We start from the raw sequence: 21,189 nt of genomic DNA on the forward strand, positions 1-21,189 counted from the left end.
TAATTTTAATTAATTAGTTTGATTAGTTCTTGAGAGGCACAATGTCATAGTGAATTGTGGGCCAACCCTTGGAATGAGGGAAATCTGAGTTCATGATCTGCCTCTAACTCGTAATATCTAGCCAACAATGGCAAGTCACTCTCTTCTCAGACAGCTCTCTAAAATTGTAATTATACTTGCTGACCTAAACCAGTGGAGGGAATTTCCACTCTAGTAATCTACCAAAGTAAAGAAATCACAAGTTTGGAACAACAATAAACAACAACAACAACAAAAAAAAACAATTCTTAGGGCAGTATAGTGGAATGATCCCAACTCTCCTGTCTCCAAATTTAGCACTCTTTATCTATATGTCAGATGGGAGACATCTATGTTATATTCCACTAACTAGGTGTATGACTTTAGACAAATCATTTTAATTGGCTTAGTTTTTTCATCTATAAAATGCACAGGGTAGATCATAATAAGATCAGAGCTGGCAGGTACCTTAGACATTATCTTATCCAACTCCTACACCCTTTTCATTTTCTAAACAAGGAAACTGAGGTAGAAAGAGGTGAGGTGAAGCCAAAGATCTCAGAGGTGGGTAAGCGATAGATGTGAAATTAAAACCCAGGTCCTCTAACACCAAATTCAACTCTCTTCCCATTTTACTATCATGCTTCTTCTTTGCTGGAGTATTCTAGAATGTTATTCTGGGTTATTCATAATCTCTCAGGTTGCATCCAGATCTGAATCTGGATTTCAAGGGCCTTTTTCTCTAAAAATATTTTATGACTTTCATAGACTTCATCAGTCCCCATAACTTTTCCCTTTTTCATTTGCCAGGTGGGACCAAGGAAGAAAGGCAAAGTAACTAGCACACTCCCTCTTGAATCTTGCTTTAAAAAGAAGTAAAAAAATTTTTTTTTTCTTCTAAGAGTTGGAGTTTCCTTTTCCAGGGCTGTATTTAGTTCTTTCATTTATCTAATAGGCCCTTGTTCACTTTAAAGAGCTGGTTACTTGCTTCTAGTTTCGATTCCAGCGTCTGCCACTGGCATATAAACCAAGTGATTTTAGGAAAGGCCATCTTTCCCTTCATTTGTAAAGTCAGGAGAAAACAGATTCTCCAACCTGAAATCAGATAGAGAGACTTTAATTTTATCAGAAGAAAAGGGGGTCTTTTATTTTTCTTTTCTAATCTGAGGGGGGAAAAATTCTCATTTCTAGATAGGAAATCAATTGCATACATTCACAGCATCTGCATGTGTAATAAGATCATTAGTAGTTATGTATTGTTCCAGCTTTTTGGATTTTTAAAAGTAGAGACAAACCAAATTTAAATTTTGTAGTTTTAGTGCAGATTTTTATAGAATATATTCAGAAATTCAATGTTGAGAGCCTACTTTGTGCTAGGCTACTTTGTACTGGGGACATGAAAATGAATTACAGATTTGGGCAGTTCTCCAAGCATCATTATTTGATGATGTGCCCTCACATTATATACAGGAATGCTAAATGTATTCCACTAAAATAGTTTAAAATGTTAATTAAAATCATGTATTTAGGAGAACAAATGCAAATTCATTTCAGCTTCTTTTTCTACATAGAGTTTCATGATAATAAAAGCTTTCACACACTCTTCATATAATGTGTTCTTAACCCAGGTGATGTAACTTAAAGAAAAATTTCTCTTACGTGTTATGCTCTTAATCAGATTCTAAGTGGTCTTTGTTGCAGATGATAAAACACCTTTAAACAAAGTCTACTAGAGAGTCTCATTTCATAATTCTTTTGCTAAACTCTAACCTGATGGATCTCTGTCCTGCACATAAATTTAGAAATTTCTTTTTCTAATTACTTAGTTGTTGAATATATTTAAATATTACATCCATTGTTTGTTTTTTTCTGGGTAATCTCAATGAGCTTGGCATCCACCCATATGCTTTTTTATGTAAACATGCCTATCAGTATAAATAAAGTGAATAGGTGGCAGATAATAACAGGGGGGAAAAGCCTATGCTTATAAGTTAAGGTTAGTAGGTGCTAAGAAAAGTTAACTAAAGGTTTTTTTAATGAAAAGTTTAAATTTCCATTACAATTAGTAGACATGCTTAATAATGTAAGCAGACTGTTGAATGAATAAAGGATGGTAGAGAAAAGTTAGATATGAACTGAATATTGGAATAATTCTAATCCTGGAGCTAAAGCCTCAGGCTTCTGAATTTGAAAGAGACTCTTCCAAATAAAAAGTAAGCAACAGATTTAGGGAATTGTATATATTGGAAAGTAAAATCACTGGCACTATTAGATCTTCTTAACAGAAACACAATCAATAGATGTATTTGTAAGATAGATTGCTATTAGAAAGAATGATTTGGGGCTTTTAAAAACATTGTATTTTGATTCACTTAAGTAGTTTTTTTCACCTTCAGAGCAATAGACTTGTAAATTATTTTTATATTATCTCATATAAAAAAACATTGGTAGCTATTATGCCAGAATAAAGCAAATAGCAAAGCTATGTATTTTTCTTTGTTTAAACTCATGTATTTTTTCCCTTAGAATGCTGAAATTTCAGTTTTTGAAGTGAATATACGTTTTGTTGGTGGACTTCTCTCAGCTTACTATCTCAGTGGAGAAGAGGTAAGATAAAGAATTGTGTGTGTGTGTGTGTGTGTGTGTGTGTGTGTGTGTGTGTGTGTAAATATAGGAGGGGTAGAGGAGGGAGAGAGGAAAAGGAAAAACAAAGAGAGAGGACAAAGCAATTCAAGTTACAGTAAAATGGAATGTATTACATTTATTGTGATTTCATTTTTCTGCACTTTGCATCTTTTTTGGTAACCCATTCCATTTCCTCTATATGAAGTGCAGAATTGCTCCAATTTGCATGGAATTCCTTATCATGTGCTCTCATTTCTTTTTTTTTTTTCAGTGAGGCAATTGGGGCTAAGTGACTTGCCCAGGGTCACATAGCTAGTGTTATGTGTCTGATGCCAGATTTGAACTCAGGTCTTCCTGATTCTAGGGCTGGTGCTCTATCCACTGCACCACCTAGCTGCCTTCAATGTGTTCTTATTTCCGAGAAATGTTTGGTAAAAATAACCAGGGAAGGGAGGTTGGTGCTTAGGAAGAAAGAGGTAACAGTACAAATTGTTAGTGAGTATTTGGGGGAATACTAGGAAAAGGAACAAACATTTATATAGTATCTTCTATGTTCTGGGCACTATGCTAAGTGCCTTTTACAGATGTAATCTCATTTAGCTCTCACAGCATTATTTGCATTTTACAGTTGAGAAAACCCAAGGCAGACAGAGGTTAAGTGACTTACCCAGGATCACACAACTAGTGTCTGAGGCCAGATTTATACTTAGGTCTTCCTGACTCCAGGCTGAGTGTCCTATCCCCTGCATCACCAGGTGTATCTGTTGGCACCTTCTTTATTGATACGTGGTCCTCACTAAGCATTCTTTAGTGGGCAGTTCTTAATGCCCAAAGGAACTTGTGTCATTATGGAGAAAGTGCTCTAAGCCTTAGAGCTGCCTTCTGACCTGAAGCTCCAGTTCAGATAACCAAATGAATTGATTGGGAGGAATGTAAAGAATGGAACCTATGGTGGGAGTACAATTCTTCTATTTATTAAACTGCAAGCTGAAATAACATCTCCCTTTGAAAGGTTCTGTTGATTATTGTTCTTACTATAAAACTAATAAACCATTTTCCCTGAGTTTACATTTTCCTTCTATTAAAAGTCCCCAGAAAAGAGGATTTTCTTTTAACCATGTTTGTTTAGAGTATGCCTGTTTCAATCAATATATTGGCTTGTTTGTTTTTTTTTTGTTTGAGTTACCTATATAATGATGACCAAATAATGCAAACCATGTAATCCTAGCTTTATAGAAACCAAGAGCTTACAGTAAAGAGCTCTTCACTGTATGTAAAAATTTAGGATTGTCTGTAAGTTTTCCAGATCACTTAGAAAGATGCTAAATCAAATAGTTCCCAGTACTGATCCATTAATAACTCTGTCCTTTATATTGCCATATCCAACAGTGGCTCCATTTTTACCACAGCCTTTGTTGTAGAACCCTTTCAGAGAGATCTTAAGATCTTAAGATCTAGGTAGATACCTACTTACCTACTGATTACCTCAAAGAGCTTCAATGAATTCATTAGGCATAATTTTTCCTTTTACTTTTTTCCTACTAAGTTGTGTTTGGTGATCCTATCCCTTTTATTTGGTTAAAAAATGAAGTTTGGTTTAAAAAAAGAGGGAGATTCATAGGTCCTTCAGAACTCATAGCAGGTATCCTTTGGGTTCCACTCTTCTTATATAAGATTTTTTTTGTCAAGATTGTTCAAATGACTTATTTATAAAAATTAGGAGTTGTTCCATGTCACATGACAAATAAGATGGAAAATGAAACATTTTCTCCAGTATATTCAGAGAAAGAGAAATTATTCATCAAAGCTAGAACAATTACAACTGTCTCTACAGTTCAAAAAAAAAAGCAAGAAGCATAATAAACATAAACCAGCCTGTCCATTTTAGGGGAGAGTTTGGGTAAAAAAGCATACCTAACAATAATCTCCCTCCTCCATTTAAAACAGTTTTTGACCCCTGTGACTTGGTTTTGTTTGCTTTCCTTTCTTTTTGCTTAAGCTGAAATTGTATTCCTAACAAGTTATTTTTTGAAAAAAAATTCATACCTATAAAAACAGTACATTTTTAATAAAAATTTGCTGCTTAAAGAGCTCTTTCTATTTTCTCTGGCTTGGGCATTACTTTTGAAGAAAGTATTTGAGTTGCTTCACAGTGAGTCTGGCTTTCCTTTCTACAGCAGCCACAGGACTTCTAGCAGGTAGTCTTCAGTGACTGTCTAGCATTCCCCTCTACAGTATGGAGGGATGCTATTAGGAGGAAATAATAGTGAGGAGTTGTCTTTGTCCATAGCTTTCAGGCTTTTTATTTTGGTATAAGAGGGGGGAAAGGTTCTCATTATCCATGTATAAATATAAGAATTACATTTGTATGCCCATATCAATAAAATGGCATTTAATAGTTATAAAGTGCTATATGCAGATTTTGGATATCAATGGCATAAACACAATGTTTATGAAGAAAGAAAACATGATTAGATAGAATTTCATGTGGAAAACATTTGAAGATTTTAGTTGAGTTGGATTAATCAATTACTTAATTAATTAAAGTACTTTGTATACAACATAGAAATGATTGTCCTACTTGTAGTTTGAACTGATCAGGCCACATGTAGAGTTTTATGTTTAATCCTGTATGACACATACCTAGAGGGCAAGCAGAATGGTGATGAGACTCAAAACCATGTCATGAGGAATGTTTTTTTAAAAATTAGAAATATTTGTTTCATTAACCCAGAAAAATGAAGCCTGAACAGTGGGAAAGGGGCACATGATAGTCCTAAATATGTAAAGATCTGTTGTATGGAAAAGATTGTTATTCTGCATAGTCCTAGAGGACAAAACTAGGACTAGAGAGGCAGATTTGATATAAGGAAAATCTTTACAACAATGAGACATGTCAAAAAATTGGATCTGTGCTGATAATAAATTATTATGAATATTAATGTCAGTAATATTCATTATAATAGCATTTATATTGTACTTTATGTATGTCATTTGATCCCTATGGGGTAGTTGATATTATTATCTCCATTTTACAGATAAGGAAACTGAGAGACTGAGAGAAGTTAAATAATTGGCCCAGGGTCACACAACTAGTAAGCATTTGAGGCAGGATTTGAACTCAGGTTGCCTGACTCCAATTCCAGCACTGTCAGCTAGACCACCCAGCTGCCTCTATATCTGATGGTGATTTCTAGTGTTTAAACAAGAGCTGGATAACTGCTTGTCAGATGTTTTAGAAAAGAATTGATCTAAGAGGACTTTATTAGAATGTGTATGTATTTGTAGCACCTTTTCCCATATAGAATCTAATTATATATTTACATATGTGGATAATTAGTAACTGTTAACTAAAAAGAAAACAATTGGCTATCCAGTCAATTATTATAATTTGATTGGCTAAGAACTCTCAGATATCTTAAAGTAAGCATTGTAAACTAGGAATGGTTTCTGTATGAAATTACAGATTCTACATCTGTGGAGAAATAAAGTTCTGAATGTAATTTTTGGAGATGGACAGTAAAAATGTAAACCTTTGTTGTTTCTCTTGTCTTTCTCCTAGTTTGAGAAAGAAATGTCTGCCTATTTGCTTAGCATTTTCTCTTTTAAGAGAAATATATACTAATATATATTGTATGTATCCTAATATAACTGATGAACTTTATATGATCAGCAAAGTTTATTAGCATTATGGAACTAATTCATGTGTCATTTGGTCATGTTAAAGTTTTTTCTTATGGAATCCTATTTTGCTTTATTGACAAAGGGTCAAAATTAATATCATTAAAATATTAAATAAGGCAGCTGGCCGCAGGCATTTTTCATAGTTCCATTAATAAGAACAGGAAGTAAATCAGTTATCTGAAGGAGGGAAGACAAGGGAGGTTAGCATGATTCTAGGCCAACATGATTCCCTCCCAGCTACGTCTCCTTTTCCCTGTCCCCAACTTTCACCTGTTTTATTTTTTCCGTTTTAGTTGAGTCATTTGTACTTAAAAATACAATTAAGCAACAAGGAAATAGGTTTCAAGTTAGCCTTCTGAACCTCCAATGATTTTTTTTTAATCTCCATTACAAAAATCCCCATAGACTGGTCTTCCATTAATTTTTTTTGTGGCAATTACTAGATTTTGTCATTTGTTAGCTTTGTCAAATTCTGTCAATCTGTCACATTGTCATGTTTGTGCTATGTGTTAAAAGATTATGAAAATATTAAATCAAAACTAAAAATGAGAGATTGTTTTGTAAATCCTTAAAATAGAATTTGCCTACTTGAAATTGCATGTTTCAGTGTTCCAGTGCTTGTAAAATTCCCTGCATGAAAAAAGGTAAAAGCTAAATTTGAAAATGGATGATATCATTTAATTTGTTTTTCCCATAGTCATTTTGGGGAAACAATCTTACTGAAGCTTTTTAGGCATATTAAATGACAAATGTATGTTAATTGATCATTTGGAAGAGTATAATTTAGATCACATCCTGTTAATGGTGTTAAATATTTCCTTATTGTATTGTATATTAACGCCTGTCACTACAGTTTCTTGGAGCTTAGATTAATCCTAATACATGCTTTAAACAAATAACCTATTTAACAAGGTTAGCAAGAAGTCTTTTCTATTTATTATTGTCATTTTTCTATACAGAGAACATGATGTGCTCAGTATTTAGTATTTAATTTAAAAAAGTTTAGTTTGGTAAAAGATGATAATTGGAAACAGTAATGCTGGTGGTATTTGGAATTAAATTTCCATGGTTAATGACCTAAAACTGCAACATATTGATGTTCCATAATTATTTGTAAGTGTAGCTAATCATAATTGAAAGGGGATATAGGAACACATGGAGTTGATTTTAAAACACCTTGCATTTCACTGATATAAAAATCACTATCATTTCTCATCATTTAAAATGATAAAAAACATCATAGTTATTCCTTAACCAGGGGTTTATGATCTATTTGTATCTCTATGTAGACATGGATTCTGTATTTCCATTCGCTTTGAAAATTACTGAAATTTTTTGTCACCTGTAAGAAAATTTTATCCCAACAATTCCTCATAATAAGATTCAAATGGACCTGCCTGGAATTCTGAAATTCATTTATACATTAGTATAATCAGATCACTCCTTGATCTGATTTGGTATCTGATTTGATGGTGTTAGGGCAGTGATCAGAGAGATCAAAATCCTCAAGTAAGGAGATAATGGGTCTGGCCATGTCAGAAACATGTTGGGAGTAGCAACTACCTTGGGCAATTAGATAAATGAAGTTTACCTTCCTAACTTCGGTGGGGAGGGTAAAGGAATGACATAAGAATTATACTTGATTATGAAATTCTGGGCCAGGACCTCAGTATCCTAGCCACTGTTTTCCAAAAAGGCTTCCTGTTCCTTGGGTATCACCCCTGTTTACACATTTTTGGGGAAATAGATCTTATAACACCTCCAGTGTATATTATTTTCGAAGCACTTTCAATACTTTCTTAGGCTTCAGAGTGCATGTTTTGAATGAACCAGATCCAAGAAAAGAGAGCTGTGTTTGTCTTTTTTTCTCCTCACAGTCCACATACCACCCACCCACCCCCCCACACCCCCCCACACACATATACCTATTGTCATCACCACAAGAATTACTTCTGTTCTGGGACTAACTAACTTTACATCTTTCATCTCCAATGAACACTCATTAGGAGTTCTGCCAACTTCGCTTTTTTAACTCATTCTTTCACATTCTTCTTTTAGCTGTATTTCTGTTGGAAAAAGGTCAAGGATAAAGGAAAGAGAAAAGTTGAACAGTCCAGATTTAATAGGAGAGATGGGTACTGTTACCTGATCTGAAGTGGATGTATGCCACGTGCCTATGCTCATTTTTATTTTAGACCACTGAGTTAGTAATATCCATGACTCTTATGATTTGAGGTTGCCTACCCTAATATTTTGAATTTTATTTTGGTCTATAACTTAATGTGACAGTTAGTTATTAGATAATGGCTTCCTAATTTAATCTTCTTGTATGTACTTGTTACAGTTGATCCAAAAAACAGAAAATATAGCACACTATTCAATTACATTTCCATTTATTTGAGCAGCAAACACAATATTTTGATTAAAAACAGTGTTGTGTTAATGGTGTGAGCTATGGTCTGAGATGATAGTTGACTGATTATTTAAATTGAACTTTAAATGTCCATCCATCCATTAAACTTTAAATATCTATCTTTTCTAATACAGGAAATGAATATCAACTTTAAGTGATTTTCAATCTTGATTAACACTAAATTAACATTACATAACCACATAAAATCCGATCTGGGGACTTTACTTATGTTATCTCATTATATTCTCACAGATTCTGTATTGTACATGGGTTCAAGGAACAGGTAAGGGAGGAAACATAAGGAAATTGAAAACAACTGAGTGGCTTGCCCAAGGTCCCATAGTTGTGCAAGTCTAAGAATGGGGCCCAAGTCTTCTGAATCCCAGTCCAGGGTTCCTTGCACCACATAACTTACTTCTCCCCTAATATTTTTTTCATGTGAGTACCAATGGAGAGGAGCAAATTCCTTAGTTTGCAAGTGGAAATGGTGGCCTCTCTCTCCAATAGTGAACTGTAACCTCTGGTAAGGATTTCTCATTAGTCATCTTTCCAGTTTTGTATTAAATATTTTGTTAGGTGAATTGATACTAGCTAGTGACACTGGTGTCATGACCATCATTTTCTTCCATTTTGTTTCATCTACATTTCTCTTCACACCTTATTCCAAATGCAGTGACCCAGGAACAATTTTACAAACTCATAATCTTCCATTGCTAGATCCCAAAGAACAAAACAAAACCATGCAATTTCTATTAAAAAACCAGAATCCTCAAAGTATTTCTGGATTCATTCATAACTGCAAATTGTGATTGAAATGCATGATTTAATTTTTTTTAAGTAATCAGGTCTTTCCTGACTTTTTCATTTAATGTTCTATTAATGGCTTTTGGATTTTTTTTTACATCAGAATAATTTCCTAATTCCTCTACATACACCACTGTAAACTTCATATAACAGAGAGAAACAGTTATGTAAAATGGACCAACAAAGTTGCTGAGTCTTAGAACATAAGGTATGGTCCTCCCATCCCTCTCTTAATGAGAGGAACTTTTCTATATTGTCCCCAAACTATTCTTAGGTTGCAGGAAGCACAGACACAAAAATAATGCATAAGAAAGCATTGTGTGACTATGGTGCACTATATAAATCAGGTGTTAAAATTATTATTACTACTAACATCATGTTCTCATCAGGGTTTGGATAGAAACAGTGCTGGGACAAGTACTATCATGCTTCTGTTTTATATTTAATGGTCTATGCTCAGGTGGATAAAATAACTGTCTTCTGTGGCTAGATAAAGGTATTAGGATATGAGGTCATCTTCTGTAGAGAACAACTCTTTACAGATGGGACAAAAGGAGTGCCATGCACCTCATCCTATGCACATCTGATTTTGGTCTCTGCTAGTTCCTTTTATTATTTACTGTTATGCTTCTTGAATTGTCTTTGTTGCTTTCCTCCCTATTTTCTCCTTCCCTTTTTCTTCTTTTTATTCCTCTGAGAACACAGACAGTAAAGCCATTAGAATATTAAGTTCCTTGATGTCCTTTTAGTTTTCATCTGTTTCCATTTCAGAGTGATCTTAATGTCAGGTACAATGTAAAAGGCTCTTGGTCCTATGCAGATGTGCAGTTGAGGTAGAATATTGTCCTTGCTAAGGTCTGCATTCAGTTCTTTCAAGTTTAAGTCAAACTTGTGGGTAATGGTACTGAACAAGAGCAACAAATGATATAGAGATCCCCATCTCAGTATGAAAAGAAAAATGTAATGTAGAGTCTATGCATGATAATCCTTTCAGTTCTTGAAACATTTTCCAGTCAGGGAATATAAAGAAAAATGTGATACTTCATCATTCAAAATGAAGCTAAAATATTATAGTTGTATTAACAGACATGAATTGTAGGTATAACAATAGAATTGGTATACTTTTAAGTAATTAGAGAAATCCAAAGAGTACTTAGGAATTGCTCATAAATCTACTAAATGTTGACACAACTTTAATAAGTTATTGCAAACTCTGAATAAAAACTTGGAATATAGATGCCTATTATTTACTTTTTCTATTGTCTTCACTTAGAGTAGAAAAAAGAGAAAATCTTAGGTTCTAACCATATGTCATAAAACCCAGCAGCAACATCAGAAGTGAACAGTGGATTATTTCATTACTTAGATGCATGCCTGACCTTTTCTACCACTTGACTCTAACTGCCCTCTACTGAAGACTGACTGACCCCAGAGTATATGAGAAGAGGATAGATGACAATTGTATCAGTGGGATGATGGAACAAGGCTTTCCAGTATCAGGAACTAGAGGGCAAGATACTCAGAATCAACCAGTCTCCTGAGTAGGGAGAGAGAGACTTTGTCAGAGAGTTGGATCAAGGAGCAGAAAGGCTAAATAAGAAGGTGGAGATAACATGTCAGTTAACAGAATGTGAACAAAGTTGAGTCAAAAACAGATAACCCTGAGTTTATCTATGTGGCAAGAGCAACTGTTTTGAGCTGCTGGGAGAAGCACCTATCATTGCTCCTTGCCCCCCCTCCCCCAACCTTCATTTGAACTATCAGGGGATACTACTCAAGTTTTAGACTAGAAAGCTCTTTTTCCAGCCTGTGCTGATTTGAGTTGTTTCATGTTTTAGTTCCCACAGAGAAGGAAATGTTTGTGGTCCTTATCCATTTCCATATAACTAAGCAAATAAGATGTGGCAGCAATATGACATGTCCCCCTATGTTTATTGTGCTGTCACCCTATCCCTGTGGTCTATAAAGAGCCACTTCAAATGGTAAGACAGTGTAATTGTATTACAGGCAGTTTGAGCCACCGCTTTTTGCAGCACCACCAGCTCTGTCACTGCCTACCTAGTAAAGGCATGTCTTTACTTCCCACCACCTTTACTTATTCTTTTGGTGGTCCCTTCACTCACTGTCCAAGCAGATGAGGACAATGTCACATGGAACAGTCATTGCCAGATCACTTAGTTGAAAGTTAAGGCGATAGGAGCTTAAGTCCTGTCTCTGCCACTGACTGTGTAATCTTGAACAAGTCACTTCTCTCATTCTCAGCTTTTTCATCTGTTAAATGATGGGGTTGGATTAGATGGCCTCAGAGGTTCCTTCTGATTCTAGCATCTTATTAATTAATCTCTTTGCACAACCATGATTTTGTGGCAGTCTCCTTTAAAATGTAATCTCAGGAATGCATGTTTTCCTCCCATAGTGGGTATAGCTAGTAGAAAGGATAGCGACATTTTTTGTTAAAAAAAAAACACAGTGTCAATATCAGTTATCCTTTTTGTCCTTTTTCTTTTGAGTTTATTGAGAAATATTATAGTTACATATCAAGATTTTTTTCAGGTATACTCTCTATAACATTGTCCTGTCACGTAATCCTCTAGTAGCTTGACCTAGATACAAATTAGATGGGGGAGTGATTATCTGAGCTAATATCTAAACCCCTAAAACCTTAGCTCAGTCAGCTTGCCCTCTCATTTCCATCCTTGTTTCTTAGGAACTATTTTTTGTTGAGGACTAATTAACAAGATTAGGCAGGGTATGACTGTATACTTTAACATTCTTGTGTATACAAATACTTCGAGTTTCAAGCTCAGAACTGTTAAATTCCCATATTGTTTCCCTGTCATACGTTTTTTTTTCTGGGTGTCATTTTCAGTTAGCTCCTTCTTAAATACCAGAAGTAGTATGTGAATTTAGCTCCCTGAATTTTGTTGGGTTGCTTAGTGACCAGCAGGTGAGTTAAGATGTCTCCTGAGTCATTGTATTCAAATGATCAGTTTACTAAGCCTGTAAAATCTTCAAAGTCACCTTTGAAAATTTTTTCTTTTCAACATCTGTTTCATGAAGAAAATTACCTTACTTAGTGATAATTGAATTAACTTCATTATGGTCTATCTATAGATCTCCTCTTTAAAAGCTTGTTTATTTACCACTATATCTGTTAAATGTTAGGTGGAAGTCAATATTATTCTCAGGAAATATGCAAATGAGGAAGGCACAGAGTTTAAGAAAACAGATGGGGTTAAAATCCATTCAGCAGTCTCAAATCAAGCTCTATGGACTTTGGATTATCAAGAGCAGTTTAAAAAGCTTTATACTGTTAATAGCAAGAGGATTTCTCCATTCCAAAGAGTTATATTCAAAACAAACCTTCAGTAAGACAACCTAAAGTAAAGTACATGGGAGCAGAATAATACGTAGAATATTTTCTGGGAAGTGTATTATAGCTTTTTAAATATCTAGATGTGACTGAGTTTTCTGAATTTTTCATTATTAACTGCTTTTGAGAGAAGGTAACATTATTTGTGGAACAAAGAATATAAAATTTAGAAAGGGCTTTTAAGAACTAATTAGATCTAAGATGTAACATTAATGTCTAAGATATTAAGAAAAAGGGGCTAGTAGCATGCTGTTAACACTTAGCACAGTGCTTTACATTCAATGGATTCTGAGAAAAAGTGTTTGCTGACTAAGAATAAGCACATTTTGATTTTGTAGAAGAGTTTGAACTTTCCAAAGGCAATTAACCATTGCTTTTATTTTAAAAGTTTTCTTTTTTTTTTGGAGGGGGGAGTGTTTTCAATGTCTTTTGTTCATGTTACCTGTTCTTTGGGATTGGTACCACCCCCTAATCTTTGATAAAACAAAATCAACTGTGTTTTAAAGCTTTCCATGTTCTTGGTTCTGGTCACTTTCCCTACCATGTTGTTATTGTTGTACATGTACCACATACCTAGATATAGAAAATAGTTTGAGGGTTTCACCCATACTCACTTCCTGATCTCTTATCTTTATTTCCGTCTCCTGACTTTCCTGTGTTACATCAAGCCCCAGCTAATCTACTTTCTACTGAAAGCCTTTCTTGATTCTTCTTAATTCTAGTGTCTTTTTCCTCTGTTTATTATCATGGATTTTTCTTATGTATAAGGAAAGGCAACTTGGTAACTCATTGGGTCATTAGCTGTTTATGACACTACCCCACCCCATAACTTAATTTAAACTCTGTTTCCTTATCTTTAAAAATGGAGATAATAATAGCACCTACCTACCTGGTTTGCAGTAAGTATAAAATAAAATTTAAAAGAAGCACATTATAATCCTTAAGGGGCTATATAAAGGCAAACTATTATTATTACTATATAGCTTTTTTAAAGTAGTTATTTGCATGCTTTCTGCGTAGTTAGACTGTGAGCTCCTTTAGAGCAGAAACTATCTTTTGCCTTTCTTTGGATCCATAGTTCTTAGCACAGTGCCTGTCATATAATAGGCGCTTAATAAATATTTGCTGACTGGAGTACCTAAATTTACTCTGGTGTATGAGATGTTCAAGGATGAGTAGCACCTCTGGTATGAGAGCTCTCCAAGCCTTTTCACTGCTGCTCATCTACCTTTAGTGTCCATCTGGCACTCATCTTTGATCTCTGCCTCCAAGAAACTATAGCATGCACAGTGGCCGCACCCTGGTAAAAACGTCTCAGCAGACAGGCTAAATCAGGTTGAGGGTAACTGATGGGCCACAAACCTGTTGGTGAGTTAGGGGGATGTTTACCCCAAGCATGTAAAGACTTCCCCTGGTGGACGAGAATGATTTGTTCCAATGGCCTTCTGAAGCAGACACTGTGTAGCTTGGTCAGACATCAAAGACACCAAGGTCATCCACTGCATCCCGGGACATTACCAGTCATCTTAACTTTTGTTTTGCCACTAGACTTTGATGACTCTAGAAGAGAAAGTGAGGCAGATGATTTTGTGTAATTCTGCCCCACTTAAATCCAGTTCACATTCAGGTCAAACTATCACCCCATATGTCATTGGTCCTCTTTGAAAACAAAAAAGAAACAACTGATTGACTTCCTCTAAAACTCTCAAAGTCTCCATTGCTTATCTTCATGAGCTTTTATAAAAATGACATTTTGTTCACTCATTTAATAACATTACCCAGAAAAGAAGGAGATGGCAAAACTACATGCCATAACATTTGGCCCCACACCCTTTGCTTCCCTGTTCGATTTAGCCTACATACCTATGCAGTTATAACCAAAGGGATTTGAGGATGCCATTACCGGAAATAATCCAAAATGAGGCCTACAATAACTTCACAAATCATGTTGGGAACTAATATAATAATAAATATGTTCTTGGCTCAGTTGCTGCCTCCTTTATGAGACCTTTCCTGATCCACTGAGAAGTTAGAGGACCATCACACCTGCCCCCAGCTTATATTACTTCATACCTATTTTATATTTTCTTTTCTGTGTACATGTTGTGGTGGGGTATGTTTTTGTATTTGTCTTTGTATTCACAAATTACATTGTATCTTACATTACTCAAGGTACATTGTACATGTTAGGTGCTTGATAAATTCTTGTTGCATGAATGAATAAATGATTTATTAACCTCTTGAGGACAGGAACAGCACCTCACTTATCTTTCTATCTTCCACCAAACTTAGAATGTTATCTTGCACACATTAGGCATTTACAAAATATTTGGTGAATGCATGAGTGATTGACAGGTTCAGGAGCAATAGCAATTTCTTCAGATATATACATAGAATAATATACAGAGTATGAGTAAAGAATTTGAAATTTTAAAATAAGGAGTTTAGTATCTCAAAGATTTCACTGAAATGGGCCTGATGGCTGGAATGTGATAATTTATTATCTTGTTTATATATTATATATATACAGTTTATATTTTATCCTAAATGTAATAGGGAGCCAGTGAAGGGTTTTAAGCAGGTTAGTGAAATGGTCATGCTTGTGTCTTAAGAAGATTATTTGTGGGAAGGATAAATGAGAGAGGCAGGACTAGAATCTGAGAGACCATTTACATTGTTTTTAAAAACCCAGATTGAGCAAGACCTAATAAAGGAGTAGCATTACACATTAAAAAGGCCTCTCTATACTGTAACGTAATTCACAAGCTTGAAAGTAGCACTATGGTAGAGGGTAGAGAGTTCTTCCTGAAATAAAAGAAGAGAGAAACAGAAATCCTGTTGTCGTGGGTACATAGAATAAACTGCCTGGAGATATGGATGATTCTTTTCTAATGGAGATCACAAAACTGGCACAGGGCAAGCTATAGTCATGATGGATGACTTCCAAATGTCTGCCCATCTGCTGAAAGTCTAATTCCACTAAAAGCAGAGCATCTGATACATTCTGATACATGCCTTACTGACAATTTCTTCTCAGAAAGAAACTACTAATCTGGATTTAATTTTGACCCAAAAGGAAGAAGGTATATAGAAAAGAAAAGATCTTAAGGAGGAAACAGCTATAGCCGTTTAGAGTTTCTGGTAGTAAGTCAAACATAGCCTAGACCTTAGAAAAGTAAAGAAAGAATTCAGAGAGGGTTTATTTATTATCCAGTGGCCTCACTGGATAATACCACCTAGCTGGCATTTATAGGACATTTATGAAAGGTAATCAATATGAACCTACTGGAGACAGCTAAATGGCACAGTGGCTAGAGCACCAGGCCTAGAGTCAGCAAGACTCATCCTCCTGAGTCCAAATCTGGCCTCAGACATTTACTAGCTATGTGGCCATGAGTAAGTCACTTAACCCCATTTGCCTCAGTTTCCTCACCTGTAAAATGAGCTGGAGAAGATGGCAAGCCACTCTTGTATTTTTTCACCATTATGTGAAAGTCTCTGTTCTTAATGAGGCCCTTTTCAAAGCGTGTCCACATTTCACTTGGTTTTGAATGGGCATTAATAATTCAGGGCATTGAAGGTTGGCTCATCTGACTTCTTTGTATTTTGATGTCCTGCCAACAACTGATAAGACAGTAGTTTTAAAGGCTTACAAAACATATTTCTTTGAAAGTAAGCAGGATTATTGTCCCCATTTTACAGAAAAGGAAACCAAAATTTCCTAGATGAAGTAAAGGTAGAGAAATTTGCTAAGGCCTTATGCTCACTTTATAAATAGCATTTATATAGCATTTTAAGGTTGGCAAAGTGATTTACAAATAGCTCATTTGATCATCACAACAATCCTAGGAAGTAAATGGTCTTGTACCCATTTTACAGATGAGGAAGTTGAGACAAACAGAAGTTAAGTGACTTTCCCAGGATCATATATGTAATGTCTGAAGAGTGCCATGTATTCACTTATTTCTTTCAATAGAATTATGGTGTTTTAAAAATTACCATGCGTTTATTTCCTAGGTATTTGTAAAATAGTACAATTTTCTTTTTTAATTTTTTTTTTAGCTTCAGATAGTCTACCTGAAGAAGCTGGGAAGGCAAGGCACTGTGGTACAATGGGAAACAACATTGGATTTGTAGTTAGGGGACCAGGTTTCAGTTCCCAGCATTGCCAGTGCTGCCTGAGTAATGTTAAATAAGCCAATTAACTTCTCTATGCCTCAGTTTCCTCATCTGTAAAATTAAGGGGTTGTACTAGATAACCTTTAATGTCCTATGGCTTTAAGACAAACTGCTAATGTTAGTCATTGATACACATACAAGAGTAAGATCAGAAGTCGAGAAAAGATCTTTCTGGAAAACATGTTTAAGCTATATTAAAATGTTTTGGGAATCTCTTTGAAAGTATTTAAATCATCAAATACTTAGCAGCTTTGGCATTGCCCTCAAGAAGGGAAACTGATGGGTCCTTTTCAGTATTGGTTGGTCATTGTGTGTATTTGGATTAGAAAAAAGAAATCTTCCTAATCTATTTTTACCATTTGATTTATACTTTTAAAAACTCTGCCCCAGTAAGAAGTGTGTAATTGCATAATATTTCAGTAATCTAGTGCTGATTTTTTAACAAAACAAGGCGTTCATTTATTGTTCTGTTTGTGATCCCATAGAAGAGCAAAAGGCTCATCTATTGAAAACAGATGCAGTGTTGGTTATATAATGTGACATTTGGATAATATGATACTTAAAATCCTCTTATTTTTAAATGGAAATTTTTAAAGATACCATCAGTCAAGTTAATGCCAGCCAATGAGCCACAGGCAGCAGAATCATTATGATTTACACTTCAAGAGTTAGTTTAAATTGATGCACTTATTATTACTTAACTTATGTTGACATATGAATCATTTCTCTCCAGTACTAAATTTTCAGGATATGAAACTTTTATTATAAATGTTTATATGTCACATATAATACTTAGGGGAATTCATCCTCTTAGCCATTGATAAACACCCGATGAATAAATGAATTGAATACTGGTGGAACTTTAGGTACATCATGATAAGTAAAAACCATAGCTAAAATTTGAAGAAAAATAATAATAAACATAATTTAAAATAAAAGCAGGTACTTTGTATCATAACCAAGTTTTATATTTAATAATCTATAGCTTGTAAGGTGAAACAGTATGACATAGTGGGTAGAGAGCTGGTCTTGGTGCCAGGACACCCTGGGTTCAAGTTTTTTTTGAAAACATTGGCTATATGATCAGAATGACGAATTCCATATAAACTTGGATATCTGATGATCAATTCAAACCTGAAACATGTCACTTTTATCAAAAAGATTTCTGTTTAGAGCGGGCGTCCTTGTTCATTTCTCCTTTTCTTACTCCTTGCTCCAGCATTTAAATATTTATTCCTAGGTCTACCAGGAGCAGCAATTGAGTAAATCAAAGAAAGCAACATATCTTATTTAGTGCCTTGTCTAGTTCTATCTGTGAATATGATGTGAAGAGTTAGTTATATTTCATTTGATGGATTTTTAAATGCGAACAATTCTTAAGAGACATAAAAAGATATCAGTAAAAGTTAGAAACAATGTTTATAGGGTCATAGAACTTAGACACTGGGCAAGACTATAGAGATCATCTGCTTCCATCCTGTCATTTCACAGATGAGAAGATGGAAGACAAAAGAGGTGGAATAAGTTATCCAAGGTCATACAGATACTAAGTGTAGCACTGAAATTCAAACCCAGTTTCAGATGCAATGCTTTTGCCTTCATATTCCTCATTCTGTTATTTAAGGATAATTTATTGATGCAATTTCAAGAACATAGATTCATTTAAGGCCCCTCATTAAATAATCTTAAGACATGCGTGTGAGATTATTGTAGGAGTTATTTAACCATATTTTTCACCGTTTGATTAGAAGGTACTTCTGATTTGGATTATGTAGGGAATATGTATTTCTTCTAATACAAATCCTCTGTGAGGTAAGTAAATATTTTTGAACATAATTAGATTCAATGTGAGATACTAAAACAATGGTTTATGCCTGTCACTTACAATCTTGTTGCTACTGCTGGTCTACAGAAATCAAAAACTTATTATTAAAGTCATTTAAAGATTGTACTTCTTTGCCACTAGTTTGTCCTTGCCATTTTCCCCCACTGCCCTTCTCTCTACCTTTGTCCTCCACCAAAAATAGTCATTTGCCTCACAAATTAACAGAAGAAGAGTCGGATGGAAAAGTGTATAATGCTTCCCACAGCTGTGCTCATATTTGTAAAGCATTTTAATTTATTTGGCCAGTAAACCAGGCATTTGAATTTGAGCACTAGTTTCTCTAGCCTGCCAGCTAAAAGTAAAAAACAGGCCAGCATACAGGTTAGTGCACTATTTCTAATTTGAACTTCGTAATTCTGTACATTATATCATGTATGTTAGTCCTGACTATATTATTCTTTATGCACATTTGTGCTATAGTTTTCCTTTCCCTAATTACTTTAATAGCACTAATTATAGTAGATAATTTAGAAGTATATTAAGTATTTTCCATTTTAGGTTGAAAAATATTAATCTCTTAGAGAATTTAGGTTGTTCCCTATGGGAAATCATCTCTGTTCACTCTGCTGGAACAGGGACAATATTGCTATCTTGAAGTGGTGATAAATTTAACTTTTTTGTTGCTCCAGACCCATGATTTCATCATTGTAGGGAGCTCTTGGTACAGAAAATCCTTTCATTAATGCAGATTAACAACTCACTTGCATCTTAAAGTCCTATAGAGATTTTGAGTCCCTGAGAGGTGAAGTGTTAAGCCTTCGGTCACACAGTTGATATGTGTCAAAACTAGGATATAAATTGAATCTTTCTATCAGTAGTACTGAGTGCCTACTATGTGCCTGGCTAAGTGCTGGGAATACAAATAAGAAAAAGAAAGACCTCCCTGGTTGCCCTCTATATACTATACCACCTTACCTCCCAAACCAAAAATTAGGGACCAAAATTAGGTCCCCTTCACATCTGTTGATTCATCTAGTAAGTCATAAAATAACATTTTCATCCAAAGATATTGTAGCAGTTATGCTACACAATGAAGACACAAGAAGGATTGACCACTGTAGATAAGAAGCCTAAACCAGCAGGAAATAAATTCAGTACACATTTATTGAACAACTGTTCTTCGTAAGATGACAGTGCTTTGATTGTAGAGGGGTGGGTAATGCCAAGGTGGAAAAGCTCATCCTGTACTGGACAGCACAACTGATACAATACCTTTGGATAAAAATGTGAAGCTACCATTTATGACTTGCTAGATGAATCAGTGGAGACATTTACCATGCAAGTGAACCAGCCCCTGCCTTCAAGGAATTTATATTCTATGGGTGGGAAGGACTTTACACATGTAAGTTGTTGAGGAGTTTCTCAACCAGGGTTTTCTAGAGTAGAGGCTCACCTACCAGCAGGTCCACAGGTTAGATGTCAAATAAACTGAGAAGCTAGAGTAAAGAGAAAAGATATATTAAAACACTAAGGCAACTTCTTGTTTTTAGCAACTTCCACTTTCTCAGGAAGTGGTAGTTGATTGTGTTTATCCTGCAGTACATAGAGTGCCGGCTCTGGAATCAGGAAAACTTGAGTTCAGATTGGCTTTAGACACTTACTAGTTGTGTCACCCTGGACTAGTCATTCACCCTCTGATTGCCTCAGTTTCCTCATCTGTAAAATGGGGATCATAATAATCCACCTCCCAGGGTTGTTGGGGAGGATTAAATGAGATAATATTTGTAAAGTTCTTAGCACAGTGCTTGGCACATAATAAGCATTATATAAGACTTGGCCATTTCACATCTTTTCTTCGAGGCTAGGCTTGAACTTTATAATAACAATGCTCAATTTTGTTATTGTTATTCTTTCCATTTTTACATTGTAGTAGGTATAATGAGCATCATTTTCCTGATTCTTTTTCTCTTTATATCGGTCCTTTTAAGTTTTCCCTCTGTTTCTCTGTAATTTTATTCATCATTTGATAAAACAGTATATTCATGTATCAAAACTTATCTATCCATTCCTTAATTGGTGTACATTTGCTTTATTTTTATTTCAACACTACAAAAAAGTGCTCAGACAGCTGTTAAAGTGTTTAATTATTACTTTACATACAGGTAGGGCTCTGTCAGAGAGTCTCCTTCTCCCTTTTGATTCCCATTTATAAAATGTGAGCTAGCTTCCATAGGAATGGGATTCTAGAAGCACCTGGAATCATTAGCA

At 34.9% G+C, this 21,189-nt stretch overlaps 1 protein-coding gene across 1 annotated transcript in view; it reads left to right on the forward strand.

Annotated features, from left to right (window-relative positions):
- Positions 1 to 21,189, forward strand: part of MAN1A1 (mannosidase alpha class 1A member 1) — a 173,135-nt gene that overhangs the window by 69,848 nt on the left and 82,098 nt on the right. Inside the window, exon 5 of the mRNA XM_020971639.2 lies at positions 2,545 to 2,625. Coding sequence (XP_020827298.1) covers positions 2,545 to 2,625 — 81 coding nt within the window. The remainder of the gene's footprint in view (positions 1 to 2,544; positions 2,626 to 21,189) is intronic.

Source organism: Phascolarctos cinereus, unplaced genomic scaffold (assembly GCF_003287225.1).
Source record: "Phascolarctos cinereus isolate Bilbo 61053 unplaced genomic scaffold, phaCin_HiC Scaffold_5;HRSCAF=322, whole genome shotgun sequence".
NCBI classification, from domain to species: Eukaryota; Metazoa; Chordata; class Mammalia; order Diprotodontia; family Phascolarctidae; genus Phascolarctos; species Phascolarctos cinereus.